The sequence below is a fragment of the Bos grunniens genome, chromosome 4, assembly GCF_055505025.1.
Source record: "Bos grunniens cultivar Pamir isolate PY7600 chromosome 4, Bosgru_T2T1.0, whole genome shotgun sequence".
Lineage (NCBI taxonomy): Eukaryota > Metazoa > Chordata > Mammalia > Artiodactyla > Bovidae > Bos > Bos grunniens.
This window is the reverse complement of record NC_141168.1, coordinates 59,498,909-59,517,795: the sequence shown is the minus strand read 5'-3', so window position 1 is coordinate 59,517,795 and position 18,887 is coordinate 59,498,909. Positions and strand designations below refer to the sequence as shown.

The 18,887-nt window shown below is 40.3% G+C and overlaps 1 protein-coding gene across 2 annotated transcripts in view; it reads left to right on the top strand.

Annotated features, from left to right (window-relative positions):
• The window catches only part of AOAH (acyloxyacyl hydrolase), a 190,488-nt gene that overhangs the window by 131,931 nt on the left and 39,670 nt on the right, over window positions 1–18,887 (top strand). For both annotated transcript variants that reach the window (XM_086396565.1, XM_086396566.1), the window contains one exon: window positions 18,634–18,670. In XM_086396565.1, coding sequence (XP_086252691.1) covers window positions 18,634–18,670 — 37 coding nt within the window. The remainder of the gene's footprint in view (window positions 1–18,633; window positions 18,671–18,887) is intronic.

The following is an 18,887-nucleotide window of genomic DNA, read 5'->3' as shown; positions in this document are numbered from 1 at the left end:
CTGGAAAAGGTCAATTTTAATTCCAATCCCAAAGAAAGGCAATGCCAAAGAATTATCAAACTACCATACAATTGCACTCATCTCACATGCTAGTAAAGTAATGCTCAAAATTCTCCAAGCCAGGCTTCAGCAATACATGAACCATGAACTTCCAGATATTCAAGCTGGTTTTAGCAAAAGCAGAGGAAACAGAGATCAAATTGCCAACATCCGCTGGATCATCGAAAAAGCAAGAGAATTCCAGAAAAACATCTATTTCTGCTTTATTGACCATGCAAAGCCTTTGACTGTGTGGATCACAATAAACTGGAAAATTCTGAAAGAGATGGGAATACCAGACCACCTGACCTGCCTCTTGAGAAACTTATATGCAGGTCAGGAAGCAGCAATTAGAATTGGACATGGAACAACAGACTGGTTCCAAATAGGAAAAGGAGTACGTCAAGACTGTATATTGTCATCCTGCTTATTTACCTTATATGCAGAGTACATCATGAGAAACGCTGGGCTGGAAGAAGCATAAGCTGGAATCAAGATTGCCAGGAGAAATATCAATAACCTCAGATATGCAGATGACACCACCCTTATGGCAGAAAGTGAAGAAGAACTAAAGAGCCTCTTGATGAAAGTGAAAGAGGAGAGTGAAAAAGTTGGCTTAAAGCTCAACATTCAGAAAACTAAGATCATGGCAAATAGATGGAGAAACAGTGGAAACAGTGGCAGACTTTATTTTCTGGGGCTCCAAAATTGCTGCAGATGGTGACTGCAGCCATGAAATAAAAGACGCTTACTCCTTGGAAGAAAAGTTATGACCAACCTGGACAGCATATTAAAAAGCAAAAACATTACTTTGGTAACAAAGGTCCATCTAGTCCAGGCTATAATTTTTTCAGTAGTCATGTATGGATGTGAGAGTTGAACTATAAAGAAAGCTGAGCACCAAATAATTGATGTTCTTGAACTGTGGTGTTAGAGAAGACTCTTGAGAGTCCCTTGGACTGCAAGGAGATCCAACCAGTCCATCCTAAGGGAGATCAGTCCTGGCTGTTCATTGGAAGGACTGATGTTGAAGCTGAAACTTCAATACTTTGGCCACCTGATGCAAAGAGCTGACTCATTTGAAGAGACCCTGATGCTGAGAAAGACTGAGGGCAGGAGGAGAAGGGGACGACAGAGCATGAAATGGTTGGATGGCATCACCGACTCAATGGACATGAGTTTGGGTAGGCTCCAGGAGTTGGTGATGGACAGGGAGGCCTGGTATGCTGCAGTTCATGGGGTCGCAAAGAGTCAGACACGACTGAGTGACTGAACTGAACTGAACTGAAATGATTGATATCCACATTGTTACAGCTAAGAAAACAGGTATAGAGAAGCCAAGAATTTTGTTCAGATCCCATCAATAGGAAGTTCAGAGCCAGAATTTATACCCAGCTTGTCTCACTCCACTGAGACACCAGCAAAGATAACACAGTCACCAGTCTATCATCTGAGACTGACCTGCAGAAAGAGATCAGCTTTGTCTCTCTGTGTATGGACATGCTCAATAGTTTATTGGAAAGTTGTCAATAAATCTGGCTAAGGATCATCATAGACATAAAGTGAACACTGGCCGCTTGTTGCCCTCTCTTTTTCCTTCAGTGACATATTTAAACAGCCCCAGTGTTGTCAAAAGTTCTGTCAACAGAGACTGTAAAAATCAAAGAACAAAAACACCCACATGGAATATTATGCAGCTCTAGAAAATGAGGCTTAAAACAACATATTTTTTTAGACCTACTAGGACACCATTGGTTCCTATTTATACTTTTAAAAATTTTATTTGACTGCTTCGAGTCTTATTTGCAGCACCTAGAATCTTCCTTGCCTCATGCAGGACCTTCATTTTGGTGTGCAGTCTCTCTAGTTTTGGCTCACAGGCTTAATTGCTCTGTGGCACATGGGATCTTAGTTCCCTGACCAGGGATGGAACCCATGTCCCCTGCATTGCAAGGTGGATTCTTAACCACTATGCCATCAGGGAAGTCCCCATATATCTTTATTTAGAAAGACAAAACACTGCCAAAAGAAAATTCAGGATGTAAAATTGGATATTGCTTTAATTTCTACTATATTTTTAAAAGGAAAGAAAAACAAATAGCTGCACATAAGAAAATACACCAAAATCATAACGTTTGATAAATTATGGGTGATCGGTTTTTCTTTTTTTTTTAAACCTGTTTCCCAAAGATTTTGGTTTTATATAGAAATAACAACAACAATAACAACAAAAATCTAGAAGGAAACCGAGTGAAATAAAGGACTTGTCCAAGGTCCTCTGCTGAGGGTACATGTTAGCTGCAGAATAAGGAATAGGATTTGACCAGAAACACAAGCTGGAAGCTGTGCTCTCCCTGTGTGCCTGCAACACCAGCATCTCTCTCTCACAAGACCCAGGCATGTCATCTCCACATCACTTTGTACCCACAATGAATGCAGCCATCTTTTGTAAAATCAAAAAGACCAAAGTAAAATTCTCTGAAAAGTACTTGGTACAATTTATAGTCGACATCTCTCCTTTTGTGGTACACTGTCTTGACAGCATTTCTTTAAAATTCAGATTGTGGAGATAAAAAGAGAGAAAAGATATGGGAGGAGAGCCTAATCATGAAAAAACATGCGTGTCAAAATTTGATTGAAACCCATGGCTTCTGTCAAACTTTTATCTAATGAATAGATGCTAGGGTGGAGTTGCAGGATGCGGGGGGGTGGGGGGGTGGTATTTCCTTTCTTTTCTTTAAATTCACAATCCTTAGAAATACACAGAGCATACACTCTGTCTAGTATAACTTCTTTGAAAATGCTTCTTGACTATTTTTCTAAGGATGTAATTTAAAAAAATTTTTTTAAGTTTCTCATAGTTACTCATTATTTAATGTTCTGGCTTTATTTTCCAGCTCCTCTTCCTGTTTTCTGCTGCTTTCCTCACTATGGATTTTTCCTTTGATATTATGCAGCATGTAACCTGACTACCGGAGCCAGGTTATTTCAATTACTCCCCAAGGTTTTTATTAGATATAGAAAAAGTCAGCTTTCTACAGCCTGCATACTTATGGATACACTTATTTTTCAGAACCAGTGAGAGATAAAGAGGAAAAAGGGAAGAAAGAGTTGAATGAAATATGAAAGCATTTCTTAAAAATTGCATAGTGAGAATCAAAGAAACAGCTCCTGTTTTCCTTTTGATGTTTACATACAAGATCTTAAAAATTTCTATAGATACCTCTACCATGAACCACTGTCAGCAATTATACGGCATTTTTAAATGTAAACTGTTGAAGTCATCTTAATTTGGGTATCCATTCTCTGGCATTGGGGGTTAGGCACACCAAGATTCCTGCTAAGCCTTCTTTACAATCATCAAAGGGGAGCGGTTGCAGCACCCCTTACAGCTCCCAAAACAGCATGGGAGTCGGGTGGGGGTCAGTGTAGGGTCAAAACACTGTAGAGTGGTCTGGGTCCTCACAGAACAGCACCTTACTTCTCAGAGATGTAAAGTAAAGCCCAGAGAACAGAGAGCAGAGGTCTTCCCCTCCTTGTTGCTTCATAGAATCTTTTTCCTTTGTGTAAAAAATAGCAGACTGATTTTTTGAATTTAGGCGCTGGAACTGGTATGTGACTTGGACAAATTATTAAATTTCTCTGGTCTGCTTCTGCATCTATAAAATGGGGATCACGGTGCGATGAGCACAGTTGCCCAAGGTGACGCCGGGATCTCATTCTTGGTTGCCTAGACAACAAGCCAGCTCCAGTGGGATTCTTTACCCCATCCTCCCTGGGGGAAAGGCTGTACCTAAATTCAGTAGGATGATGAAGTTCAGGGGACAAACCCAGCCTTGTAAGTTTGCCCTTTCCCCAGTAAAGCCAATTCCTTAAACTATGTCATGTGACATGAAGGAATTCATCACAAAACCCACATGAGGCTCCCTTTGCAAAGTGGGGAGATAGCAGTCCACACGTGAACTTCACTAGGCTGTGGTAAGGTTGAATGAGGAAATACATTGCTTCTTGATCATTCATTGTTGTTGCTAACTTCATCATCTGGCCTATTATTTACTCAGCATTTTTAAAACTCAGTCACTTTTTCAATATAATATTTTTTATGAAGTAAGTAGATTTGAAAAAACAAAAGTAAATTTAAAAGACACATGTTCATGACAGAAAGGCTTTCAGAGTTCAAGGGCAAAAGGACGGGCATCTAGCATTGAGTTTCCTGGCCCACGGAAACAGTGGCAAGCAGGAAGGTAATGGAGATGGGTGAGGGGCAGCCGGCCCCACCGGAAGAATCTGGCAGAAACAAGGGAGCTTCCTCTGGGAGGAAAAAGTCGGGCTAGGGATAGGAGTGGGAAGTGATGGAAACTGATAGATAGCAGGTCTAAGACTGACAGAGAGGAGCTGGGATGAAGGGTAGAGGACAAATGAGGGGACTACAGAGGGAGCCCTGGGGAATGGAAGGTGGATGCAGCCTGGGGAGCAGGGTTGGGGCTCCCCTAGAGAGGCTGGAGGAGACATCAGGCAAGGCAGGGTTAAGGCAAGAAAGAAAGTGCTGAGGGTGGGGCAGTGGAGGACCCCTGCACTGAGATGGGTGGGGCAAGAGATGGAAGCCGTGGCTGGAAGGGGCTGGAGAACAAGCCTTGGCTGGTTGAGCTGGAAGGTCTAGAACATGGAAGGAGCAGAAGCAGATGAGGGGTTTCACCTTCTCTCCAGTGATGATCACCCATCAGAGACTAGAGCTCTAAGCATGGATGCCAGTCAGTATTCAGTTGCGAAGGTGGACACAGCAAACATGAACCCCAAAACCACCTCCTACACCCATGCTGCATGTTCTAGTTTTTGGGACCCCATCACTGGGACTCAGGCCTGGTGCTCAGGGAGGACTGAATAAATACTAGCTTTGGGAACTTCCCTGATGGTCCAGTGGTTAAAACTCTGCACTTCCAATGCAGGGTCAAAGGTTCAATGCCTGATCAAGGAACTAAGACCCCACATGTTATACAGTGCAGCCAACAAATAAAAAGCAAAAATAAAGGGAAAAAAAAAGTTCATCTAAAAATGATTGTGTGATTAAAAAAAAATACTAGCTTTTATTCAACCCTCACTGAAGCCCTTTGTCCCTGCCTCTGTGGCTGCATCTCCTCGCTTATAGCTGAGTCATTTGCTTCAAGTCTGGCTTCCTCCTCTGACACTGAGGACATGTACCTGCAACCCTGAGGTCAGACTCTGCTGCATGTAGGAGGTACCTGTCAACCCAACATGCTTTTTTTAAACTAATAACTCTCAGGGGTTACATTTAACCTTTGAAGAGAGGAAAAGCACACACACAATAATCTTTTGCCAAACTGAATACCTCCATGGTGGGCAAAAACTCTGAGTGACAAGATTACACTCCATCTAAAATAAAGGGTAGAAGAAAAACAAATGTTAACATGGTATTCAATATCAGTATGTATTTTAAAGTAAATAAAAATTCATAAGGCATCACCTTCCAAAATAAACAAGACTCTTCTGCTTTAAGAAACAAGCAAATCCCAGCCCTAAATCTCCATGGCCACAGCCTGCCAAGGAGGGCATCTGACGGGCTTAGGGGTTGCACTGAGGGTCTCTTTACAGTTTGCAAACGGGACTTTACTATCTTGAAATAGAATGTCTTTTTCTGCTGGCAACCTCCTTCATTTTATTTTTGCAAGTTTAGCAAAGCTGGTGTAAACACCTGTTTGGGGTTGTTTTGTTTTCAGAAAGTCAAAAGTGCTGAAGAGTGTGTTTTCTTGAGAGGCCCATCCACACAGTGAGAAATTGCCTCTCTCTATGCACCCATATGTTAACCCACTCAGTAGGAGAGTGGGGCACAAGGGACTGACTGCAAACATATAGATACGAAAAGTGGAGAGTGTTAACATTTGCCAAAGTGCATGTGTTTGCAGACTCATCTACCCAACCCAACCCAACCTCAAGCCCCTTCCCATGAACCAGATTCAATCTTGAACTTCTTGGCTTCTCTACCCAGCACCCAGCCCCCACACCTCCAAAAAAAAAAAGAATTCATCTTGATGGTTCCCCTGTTTCAGATCAGATCAGATCAGATCAGTCGCTCAGTCATGTCCAACTCTTTGCGACCCCATGAATCACAGCACGCCAGGCCTCCCTGTCCATTACCAACTCCCGAAGTTCACTGAGACTCACGTCCATTGAGTCAGTGATGCTATCCAGCCATCTCATCTTCTGTTGTCCCCTTCTCCTCTTGCCCCCAATCCCTCCCACCATCAGAGTCTTTTCCAATGAGTCAACTCTTCACATGAGGTGGACAAAGTACTGGAGTTTCAGCTTTAGCATCATTCCTTCCAAAGAAATCCCAGGGCTGATCTCCTTCAGAATGGACTGGTTGGATCTCCTTGCAGTCCAAGGGACTCTCAAGAGTCTTCTCCAACACCACAGTTCAAAAGCATCAATTCTTTGGCACTCAGCCTTCTTCACAGTCCAACTCTCACATCCATACATGACCACAGGAAAAACCATAGCCTTGACTAGACGAACTTTTGTTGGCAAAGTAATGTCTCTGCTTTTCAATATGCTATCTAGGTTGGTCATAACTTTCCTTCCAAGGAGTAGGTGTCTTTTAATTTCATGGCTGCAGTCACCATCTGTAGTGATTTTGGAGCCCAGAAAAATAAAGTCTGACACTGTTTCCACTGTTTGCCCATGTATTTCCCATGAAGTGATGGGACCGGATGCCATGATCTTCGTTTTCTGAATGTTGAGCTTTAAGCCAACTTTTTCACTCTCCACTTTCACTTTCATCAAGAGGCTTTTTAGTTCCTCTTCACTTTCTGCCATAAGGGTGGTGTCATCTGCATATCTGAGATTATTGATATTTCTCCTGGCAATCTTGATTCCAACTTGTGTTTCTTCCAGTCCAGCGTTTCTCATGATGTACTCTGCATATAAGTTAAATAAACAGGGTGACAATATACAGCCTTGACGTACTCCTTTTCCTATTTGGAACCAGTCTGTTTAGTTAAACCATATGTAGAATGGGAGAGAATCTGACAGACCTGGAGAAACTAAAACAGGGGGGCAAAATTCAGGGCTGCATGCGGAATTCACATTCAGACCATCTACAGGATAATGTCTTAGGGAGGCTGAATGGGTGTAGTGGGGAAGAGAAGAGAAAGCTGGGTAGCGATGGGGTGAGGATGCAATTCTAAGGTAGACTCCTCTCCAAGGAGGAGGGCTTGGAGCAGAATCAGAGTGAAAGGGAGTGGGGAGAAGTAACTTGTCCATGGTCTATTAGCTTGTTAGAGCTGAAAACTGCTTGTATCCTACTGGGCACACCAGCATGTCTGTCCAGGCCCCCACCAGGCCATACTGTCCTGCTTTTGAATTCTAGACTCTAAAGCCACCATCTTACTTGCTGGGACACCAATACCTGCCTTGGAGGCCAGGTGAATGTCAGAATTAGATACCTTGACCCAGCATTCTGTGTCAGCTTTCTTTGTCAAAAGTGGTCCTCTCAGAAAGGGATAGAGACAAGAAAAAAGTAAAAGAAGGATTAAGAGAAAAACGACAAATGAAGTATTAATTCAGGCTTAGCTGAATTCAATTATATATACAAGGGCTTATTATTTACATACCCTCCCAGCCCCTCCCCCAAATCTCTGTATTGGAAGAAAAAAGGTTTTGTACTTTAACTGAGCAACTGCTACTGTAGTCTACTGCTACTGTAGTATTTAGTTATAATCTGAATTAAATCATGAAGAAATATAAGACAAACCCCAAATGAAGGATATTGCATAAAATAATTGGCCAGCACCCTTCAAGCGTGTCAAGGTTGTGAAAGACAAAGAAAGACTGAGGAATCAGCCCAGATTAAAGCAGGTGAAACAGACATTAAAAAAAAAAAAGACGAACATGAGAGTAAATACAACATGTAATCCTGAATTGGATGCTGGCCCTGGTCATCAGTGGGGCAATTAGTGAAATTTGAATGAGGTCTGTAGAGCAGACAATAGTATTGAACCAATGTGAATTTCCTGATTTCCATCACTGCACTATGGTTATGAAATATGCTCACATTTCACATTTAGGGAATCTAGATGAAAGGGTATGTGCAAATCCTTTGTTCTATTTTTGCAACTTCTTGTTTAGCATTCTAACTTATGGAAATTATTTCAACTTTTTAGAAATCATTTCAAAGTGAAATTTTTTTTTTTTCAAAGTGAAATTTTTAAGACAATATTTTAAAGCCACAGAGTATTGGAAGAAGCAAAGAAGTCACCTTTGCCAAACAGAAATAGGCCCTCAGTAAATATTTGATGAACCCATCCACTGGGTGGAATATTTGGTCTCAACCCAAGATGTTGAGAGGAAATAACAGAAATTATTTATAACAAAACAACTAGGACATTTCTGTTTGGGAGCTATGATCTAGTGTGATCACAACAACAAACAAAGATTTTAATACCAATTTTTGAGATGCTTGATCTAAAAGGCAAATGCACACAGATATACTATAGGAGGACTGCAGGCATCAAAACTTGTTATTTCTCTCAAAGACCAAAAATGCTTCCAAGATACAGCACTTAACTATAATAGAAACTTTTGAAAGAGTGATTTCAAAAGTTTCTATTTTAGTGTTACATATGTCATATAGAGGGATACATTTCCCTCCTTTTATTAGAGGACATCATTCCAATTTTTAATACTTTCTGGAATTTCAAAGAATCATTAAAGAATGGAGATATTGTGATTCCATTGGGACTATTTCTTAGGATTTATCTACACAGCCCTTTCTGGCTTCTGCTTGTCCCATGCAACACATCATAGCAGGGCAACGTAACTGACAACAATTATAATACGAAGAGTGATGAGCGTATGCTTGAGGTTCTTCTGTTAGGTCAGGATTTTCATTCTGTACTTCTTGAATCAGCACATCTGCAGAGGACAGATTCAGAAGCATATCTTACACTTTTACATGTAACTGTCCATGGCAAGGAGTCTCTTTTCAATCAATCCCTTTGGTTTAGGGCTCAAGATAAAGGCCATCATAGGGAAAGTTCACTGCTACTTGTGTTGATAGTTGAAATGAACTTGCTGGATTTTTTTGTCAGTTTCAAAGTATCTTGGGCTGTGCCTTTTACCACTGGTCTTCTCTTCTCTTTTACTTCCCTTCCTCTCATGCTCCATTGGATTTTGCCCCACCACTCTCTCTGTTTCCTCTCCAATGTTGCAATAGGTGCTAGAAACAGAAAGGTGAACAAGACAAAGTGCCCATCTTTAAGGAGACTATAAGTAACCAGAAAAGAGAGACAAGATGGAAACAATTATGGTTCTTAGAAAATGACACTAAAAGAGAGGGAGGTTGAGGTCTTCTGAAGGTGGGAGCCACTTAGCTCTGCCTGGAGGAGAGGAAATCTTCAGAGAAGATACATTTGAGCAGAGAGCCTTGCAGAAAAAAAATAGAAATCCAAAAACCATGGGGAGATGGTGACTCAGTGCATACATGCTCCAAGGGCAAAGTATCTTTGGGGGAAAAGGAGAGAGAAGTTTAGCATAGCTGAAGGATACTTGTGAAGCTATGTCAAGTTTTGAGACTAGCAGGTAGATTAGAGCCACTCTGGGGAGGTTATTATATTCTTCTAAAAATACGTGTTTTGGGGAATCATTTATCTAGTTTGTCACAGAAATTCAGAACCACACTTGTGAATTTGAAAGCATTTTCAGTAGTAGAAACACCATCAGAAACTGTCACAACAAACAATTATTAAGTACCTACTATTTTGAGTTGGAGGTCAATGTATTAGTTTGAATATTTCTGCTTATTACAAGCAACACTTTTAGAGAAAAGAAAGAATTTAAATTTCTCATGGCTGATTTTTTTAAACTAAATTATACGAATTGTGCTCTTCAAAATGCTTCCTAAATTTATAAGCAAAACCTGCATTATTTAAAATTTAATTAAAGTTAAATGACATTATTAAATTTATTTTAGGTCACTGTATGACACCACATTTTTCATGAACTATTTATACTCTTTATAACGCATTCAGGTTTCTGGTTCCAGGTATAATGGAGTAAGCACACTCTACCCTGTCTGTCCCAAGAAATGCAGCCATAAAACCTAGACAGAATCTATAGGAAAGATGTTGGAGGACTCTGGGAAAGTAAACAGGAGAAGAAAACCAGAATCAGGAGTACAGCCAAACCAGCAGTGGTGTTGGCATTTTGTTGTCCTCTGATGTTTTCCAAACTAGACCCAATACTTCCCAAAATCCAGAAATGAAGAGTGGCACAAACTGATGGAGTTAGAAGAAGCCCTCTAGCTTTCACTCTAGAAGTGGGAAGGGAGTTTCTTCTCAGTGTCAGGGCAGCAGTGAGGAGGTGCCTAGAATTCTTGGTGTGGGGGTGTTAGTCACTCAGTTGTGTCCAACTCGACCCCATGGACTGTAGCCCGACAGGATCCTCTGTCCATGGAATTCTCCAGACAAGAATACTGGAGTGGGTTGCCATTCGCTTCTCCAGAGGATCTTCCCAACCCAGGGATCAAACCCACATCTCCTGCACGGCAGGCAGATTCTTTACCATCTGAGCCACCACCAGGGACATCTCTAATGACAAGAGCTGTGCTCCCAGAAGGGTAAGGTAAATCCCCCATCGCTCATTTTCTCACTCTGTCCTCTTATTATGAGATCCTATAATGAGTTAATCTGTGAGAAGTGTACATGAGAGTAGGGGAGTGGAAACTGGGGCTTTAGGACGATGGAGGGGAGCCCAAGGAACCGGAAAGGACCAAGGAGCTTCTAGAGTGTGAGGAACTTGGGAAAGCAACCTCGTAAAGTAGTGTATGAACTCCTGAGCTTAATCTTGAGCTGAACATGCACAGATCTGATCCTTAATTGCATACCAAAGACTCAGAACTCAACTTCAACATAGACTTCTGTCTAGGTCCCTCTCAGTGGCACAGACCTGAGACTAATCAGAATAACACTACAGAGGCTTTGAGAGGGGAATGGACATTGAAATCATAACCTCCCAGAAGGCTGGGTAAAACTTGCCTCCTGAACCTGAGTGGATTGCCTAATAAGACAAAAGTACAAGGCTCAGAGTCTTTTAAAATCCAAGATGCCAAGGATAACATCCAAAATTACTCAGCACATAAGGAACCAGAAAAATCTCAACTTGCAGGGGAAAAGAAAACTAACAGATGTCAATGCCAAAATGTTGGAACTATCTGACAAAAAAACTGTATAGCGGAGGTTGTAAAATGCACCTTACAGTCCTTTTTTACAGGTTCTCATATGAGAACTAGATCTTTTGCTTTTATTTATTTTAATTGGAAGCTAATTACTTTAGAATAATGTGATGGTTTTGGCCACACATTGACATAAATCAGCCAGGGGTGTACATGTGTCCCCCGTCCCGAACCCCTCCCCCCCCCCACTTCCCTCCCCATCCCATCCCTCTGGGTTGCCCCAGTGTACCGGCTTGACTTTGAGTGCCCTGTTTCATGTATCAAACTTGGACTGGTCTTCTATTTCACATATGGTAATATACATGTTTCAGTGCTACTTTCTCAAATCATTCCATCCTGGCCTTTTCCCACAAAATCCAAAAGTATCTGGCCAGGCACAGAATTTAAAAATTACAGGTTATTTAGAAGACTGTTATTTAGAGACCGTTGAATGTCCAGAATATGAAGCACTTGCTGCTATAGTCAACACTGATCCATCAGTGAAACTGTAAGCTGAAATTTACTCATGAAAGGAAAACCAACACTGACATTATGGGAAATGTTCTTTACTTGCAATGTACAGTGCCTTATTTTAAAAAGATGATAACTGTGGCTTTGTAGTAGAGCCTGAAGTCAGGTAGGTTGATTCCTCCAGTTCCATTTTTCTTTCTCAAGATCACTTTGGCTATTCGAGGTTTTTTGTATTTCCATACAAATTGTGAAATTATTTGTTCTAGCTCTGTGAAGAATACTGTTGGTAGCTTGATAGGGATTGCATTGAATCTATAAATTGCTTTGGGTAGTATACTCATTTTCACTATATTGATTCTTCCAATCCATGAACATGGTATATTTCTCCATCTATTAGTGTCCTCTTTGATTTCTTTCACCAGTGTTTTATAGTTTTCTATATATAGGTCTTTAGTTTCCTTAGGTAGATATATTCCTAAGTATTTTATTCTTTTTGTTGCAACGGTGAATGGAATTGTTTCCTTAATTTCTCTTTCTGTTTTCTCATTATTAGTGTATAGGAATGCAAGGGATTTCTGTGTGTTGATTTTATATCCTGCAACTTTACTATGATCATTGATTAGTTCTAGTAATTTTCTGGTGAAATCTTTAGGGTTTTCTATGTAGAGGATCATGTCATCTGCAAATAGTGAGAGTTTTACTTCTTCTTTTCCAATTTGGATTCCTTTTGTTTCTTTTTCTGCTCTGATTGCTGTAGCCAAAACTTCCAAAACTATGTTGAATAGTAATGGTGAAAGTGGGCACCCTTGTCTTGTTCCTGACTTTAGAGGAAATGCTTTCAATTTTTCACCATTGAGGATAATGTTTGCTGTGGGTTTGTCATATATAGCTTTTATTATGTTGAGGTATGTTCCTTCTATTCCTGCTTTCTGGAGAGTTTTTATCATAAATGGGTGTTGAATTTTGTCAAAGGCTTTCTCTGCATCTATTGAGATAATCATATGGTTTTTGTTTTTCAATTTGTTAATGTGGTGTATTACATTGATTGATTTGCGGATATTGAAGAATCCTTGCATCCCTGGGATAAAGCCCACTTGGTCATGGTGTATGATCTTTTTAATGTGTTGTTGGATTCTGATTGCTAGAATTTTGTTTAGGATTTTTGCATCTATGTTCATCAGTGATATTGGCCTGTAGTTTTCTTTTTTTGTGGCATCTTTGTCAGGTTTTGGTATTAGGGTGATGGTGGCCTCATAGAATGAGTTTGGAAGTTTACCTTCCTCTGCAATTTTCTGGAAGAGTTTGAGCAGGATAGGTGTTAGCTCTTCTCTAAATTTTTGGTAGAATTCAGCTGTGAAGCCGTCTGGACCTGGGCTTTTGTTTGCTGGAAGATTTTTTATTACAGTTTCAATTTCCGTGCTTGTGATGGGTCTGTTAAGGTTTTCTATTTCTTCCTGGTCGAGTTTTGGAAAGTTGTACTTTTCTAAGAATTTGTCCATTTCTTCCTCGTTGTCCATTTTATTGGCAGATAATTGTTGATAATAGTCTCTTATGATCCTTTGTATTTCTGTGTTGTCTGTTGTGATCTCTCCATTTTCGTTTCTAATTTTATTGATTTTTTATTTATTATTTATTTATTTATTATTGAACAAAATAGAAAGCCCAGAGATAAATCCACGCACATATGGACACCTTATCTTTGACAAAGGAGGCAAGAATATACAATAGATTAAAGACAATCTCTTTAACAAGTGGTGCTGGGAAATCTGGTCAACCACTTGTAAAAGAATGAAACTAGAACACTTTCTAACACCATATACAAAAATAAACTCAAAATGGATTAAAGATCTCAACGTAAGACCAGAAACTATAAAACTCCTAGAGGAGAACATAGGCAAAACACTCTCTGACATACATCACAGCAGGATCCTCTATGACCCACCTCCCAGAATATTGGAAATAAAAGCAAAAATAAACAAATGGGACCTAATTAAACTTAAAAGCTTCTGCACATCAAAGGAAACTATTAGCAAGGTGAAAAGACAGCCTTCAGAATGGGAGAAAATAATAGCAAATGAAGCAACAGACAAACAACTAATCTCAAAAATATACAAGCAACTCCTACAGCTCAACTCCAGAAAAATAAATGACCCAATCAAAAAATGGGCCAAAGATCTAAATAGACATTTCTCCAAAGAAGACATACAGATGGCTAACAAACACAGGAAAAGATGCTCAACATCACTCATTATCAGAGAAATGCAAATCAAAACCACTATGAGGTACCATTTCACACCAGTCAGAATGGCTGCGATCCAAAAGTCTACAAATAATAAATGCTGGAGAGGGTGTGGAGAAAAGGGAACCCTCTTACACTGTTGGTGGGAATGCAAACTAGTACAGCCACTATGGAGAACAGTGTGGAGACTCCTTAAAAAACTGGAAATAGAACTGCCTTATGATCCAGCAATCCCACTGCTGGGCATACACACTGAGGAAACCAGAAGGGAAAGAGACACGTGTACCCCAGTGTTCATCGCAGCACTGTTTATAATAGCCAGGACATGGAAGCAACCTAGATGTCCATCAGCAGATGAATGGATAAGAAAGCAGTGGTACGTATACACAATGGAGTATTACTCAGCCATTAAAAAGAATACATTTGAATCAGTTCTAATGAGGTGGATGAAACTGGAGCCTATTATACAGAGTGAAGTAAGCCAGAAGGAAAAACACCAATACAGTATACTAACGCATATATATGGAATTTAGAAAGATGGTAACGATAACCCTGTATACGAGACAGCAAAAGAGACACTGATGTATAGAACAGTCTTATGGACTAAAAAAATAAAAAATAAAAAAAAATTTTAAAAATTAAAAAAAAATAAATAAAAAAATAAAATAAAATAAAATTGCATTAAAAATACCTAGGAATAAACTTTTTTTTTTTTTGGAATAAACTTAAACAAGGAGGTAAAAGACCTATGTTTTGAAAACTATTAAACATTGATAAAAGAAACTGAAGATGACTCAAAGAAATGGAAAGATATCCATTAGTTCTTGGATTTGAAGAATTAATATTTGTTAAAATGACCATACTGCCCAAAGCAAAAAAAAAAAAAGATGAGCCAAAATTCAGACTTGTGGCCAGTAAGGACACTGTTCTTTCCTTTCTTGATGACAGGTAGATTCTCCATTGGACTACCTTGACAAATAAATTAAATGTCCCTATTTCATAGTCAGAACTTTTCCATTTCTCTGATCTATCACTGTAGAGACCAGGTAGGGACCTCTTAAGGGCATCTCCAGTTCTTTGAATGCTGCTCTTGTTTTGCCACATTCCACAGGCTAGGAGCTATCTTTCTCTTTTACTCACATCTTTCAGCTCCAACTGCTTTACTAAGTATTTTCTGTAATAGTAGTAGCAGTAGCAGCAACAAAATCAGCAGCCTGGAGGAAGTCTACATACAGGAGAAGAGAGAAAATAGAGCTTGGGAGGGAGAGAGATATCAAATGATGATGTGACTGGTGGAAGAGTAGCAGGACTACAGGAAAGGGGGGCTCAGGAGAGAAAGTAACATGGGAATTATGTAAACTCATTACATAATCCCATAAAACTGAGATTTCCAAAAGAAAATGGAAATCATGGAAGTGTAACAACTTTGGAGCAAAGAAAATTCTTTGCTCCTATTACAAACACCCACCAGAAAAAAATAAACATTTGGGTAAAGAAGCATGCATACTTCCTCTCTCCTTGGGTGGATGTTTGTGATTGCTGCTTTTAAACCCACCTCAAGCCTTTGCCATTGGCCTGCCATCTTTGTCTTGGCAGCAGAGAGATCAGGGGATGTGGGCCCAGGCAGGGGCTCTCCATATGGCATGCCATGACAGGTTTTCATTTCCATTTTCCTCAAGCTCTGTGGGTACTCTGCACCTCAGTTCCCACTTGTACTCTGGATAATGAGGGAAATTATTGACAATCCCTGACCTGGCCCTTTATTTTTTTTTTTCCCACTCATGGCTTGAGTTTTCATTTCTCATTAAGAAAAAAATCAAAGAGTGAGAATTAAACACCTCTTGATTTATTATCTTACTGAAAATGGGAAGTTGAGAGTCCTGGAGCTGGCACTGAATGAAGGGCCCAGCTGATGAGATGAGTCAGCCACTGTAGGCTCCCAGTGGCTGTCCTTCTTATCTTCCCTCTTGAGAGCAAAAGGGAACAACCTCACGCCCAGAAGTACTTCGAGTCTATGTTTAGGACTCAGTGTTGTAAAACCTGGCACCTTCTCTGAGCAGAGATAATAGGCTCAAATCACATTGAGTTTTCTGGTTTGGATCTGCACTCAACCTTACTCTAGTGCTCAGTAGTGTGTCTGCCCCCATAGATGGTAATCCTCGGGTATAAAGGCTGTGTCCAACTCACCTGTTAATTCCCTACTATGTGTCAGGCATATGGCATGTTCTCAACAAATGAATGGAGAGGGTGAATGAATGCTTACATGCTAAGGTGAACTGACGGCTCTTAATTTGCATGTCTGTGTGCACATTTAGTACTACCCTGAACTGAGAGTCGCTCAGTGGTGTCCAACTCTTTGCAACCCTATGGACTATAAAGTCCGTGGAATTCTCCAGGCCAGAATACTGGAGTGGGTAGCCTATCCCTTCTCCAGGGGATCTTCCTAAACCCAGAGATAGAACCCAGGTCTCCCACATTGCAGGTAGATTCTTTACCAGCTGAGCTATCAGGAAAGCCCCACCACAAAAAGGAAACAAAGAGTGTATGACGATTCCTAAAATAAATTAAATGTAGCATTGCCATATGGTCCAATGATTTCAATAACCTAAATAAACCTAAACAGGTACTTGCACACCGATGTTCATAGGCAGCGTATTCATAATAACCAAATGGTAGAAGCAACTCGAATGCCCATTGACAGACGAATGGATAAACAAAATGTGGTATGTGCAAAAATGGAAAATTATTCAGTCTTTAAGTAAGGAAATTCTAACACAGGCTACAAATGGAGGTCCTTTGCGAACATTATGCCAAGTGAAATAAGTCCAACACAAAAAGATGAGTAAGGTATGATTCCACCTATCTGAGGTACCCAGAAGAGTTCAATATATACCAACAGAAGATAGAATGGTGTTATCAGAGACTGCTTCTATTTGGTATGACGGGAAAATTCTAGAAATGGATAGTGATGGTCGTTGCATAACAATGTAAATGTATTTAATGTCACTGAATTGCACACTCAAAAAGGATTAAAATGGTTATGTTTATGTGTTGTATATTTTACCACAATGAGAGGGGAAATAAAGCAATATTCATTTATTATGCATAATTCCTGAATCAGTCAAGAGAACATCAATGCTGCACATATAGCTTGTATCTAGTTGTATGTGGAAAAGGAGGCCTACCCTGCATGGTCACACAATTTCGAGGGGACATGGGCTAATTAGTTCCTAATAGCTGTGCACTGCCCTTTTGCCCATTTGTTTCCACAAGAAACCCACTGGCTTTCCCCCCAAGCTTCCAAGGCTAGAAGTTACAGGAAAATCTCCCTTGCCACTTAAATTGTACCACGCACCTGAGGATTACTCGCTAATCACTGCAGACTATCTTCCAATGGACAAAGAAACAGAACTTATTTGAAACAGTGAACTCAGTCTAGAGAAGCCGTGTCACACAGGGAACCAGAGCTCAGCCTTACAGAAGGGACAGACTTTGAAGTGCAACTCTCCAAATGATTAGTTATGTGGCGTTGGGAAAGTCACTGTAAGTGAGCCTCAGTTTCCTCCTCTATAAAATGGAGACCTACTATGCCTAGGGCTTCCAAGCTGGCACAGTGGTAAAGAATTTGCCTGCCAGTGCAAGAGATGCAAGAGACAAGCGCACACGCCCATGTGAGCACACGCGCGTGCGTGCGCACACACACACACACACACACACACGATGCTACCTCGTACTGTGGTGCTAAGGCCTAAATGAATTAATAAGTGTTTAGCAGAGTGTTGACAATAAAAAGAACATTCAATGAATACAATTTTCATAAAAGAGATTCATTATTGATGGTATCAAGAATAGGGGAATGAAGTCATATGTGTCACTGCTGCTGCAGCTAAGTCACTTCAGTCGTGTCCGACTCTGTGTGATCCCCATAGACGGCAGCCCACCAGGCTCCCCCGTCCCTGGGATTCTCCAGGCAAGAACATGGAATGGGTTGCCATTTCCTTCTCCAATGCATGAAAGTGAAAAGTGAAAGTGAAGTCACTCAGTCGTGTCCAACTCTTCGCAACTCCATGGACTGCAGCCTACCAGGCTTCTCCATGGGATTTTCCAGGCAAGAGTACTGGAGTGGGGTGCCATTGCCTTCTCCGATATGTGTCACTATGGGAGCTTAAATAAATCAGCTCTACAATCTGACTCTTGCACAGACCAGCCAGTCAGGAGGAGCCTCAGGAGTGAGCAGAAACACCAGCAGGCTATTAAATGGGGATTTCCAGGGAGATGTGCAGTTCTTGAACAATCCTTTTTACTGTCCCTCTCATTCCCTAACTCATTCCTTAATCTGTGGATAGTTTCTGTCTCTGCTGATAGATTTATACTTTTTTCTCACATCTATTAGAAAGTGTACCCATTCGCGCTCAGTAAATGTCTTTAAATCTATGAATCCAAAAATGTTAGGATTATGTTAATATAATGCCAAGTAAACAGAAGGCCCATTAAGAAAGTTGTAGGATAAAGTCATTCTCATCAGTATGATGGTTTGGATGACCTTTGACCATACAATAATGGTTCTTCCATGATTTCCGTCCATCAGTCTAATTCTCATACTAATAGTGCTGACTTGGATTTATTAACTTTAATTATTTTCTCAATTTTAACTATTCAGGTGCATCCTCCCAAAACCTGGAGAGATTTATAGAAAGGTAAGTGGAAAAGGGAGGGATATAAGAAGTTTTTAGGTTGGGTTTCTATTCTGAAAAATTAATAAAAAAAAAAAACTCTCTGTTATTATCCAGTAGCCACTTATACTGAACATCCATAACTTGTTAGTCACTCTCCAAACACTGGGAAGTTTTCATGTCTTGGGCCAGTGACCACAGGATATGGTTAATTTACATGTATACTTTCAAAAGGGTCATA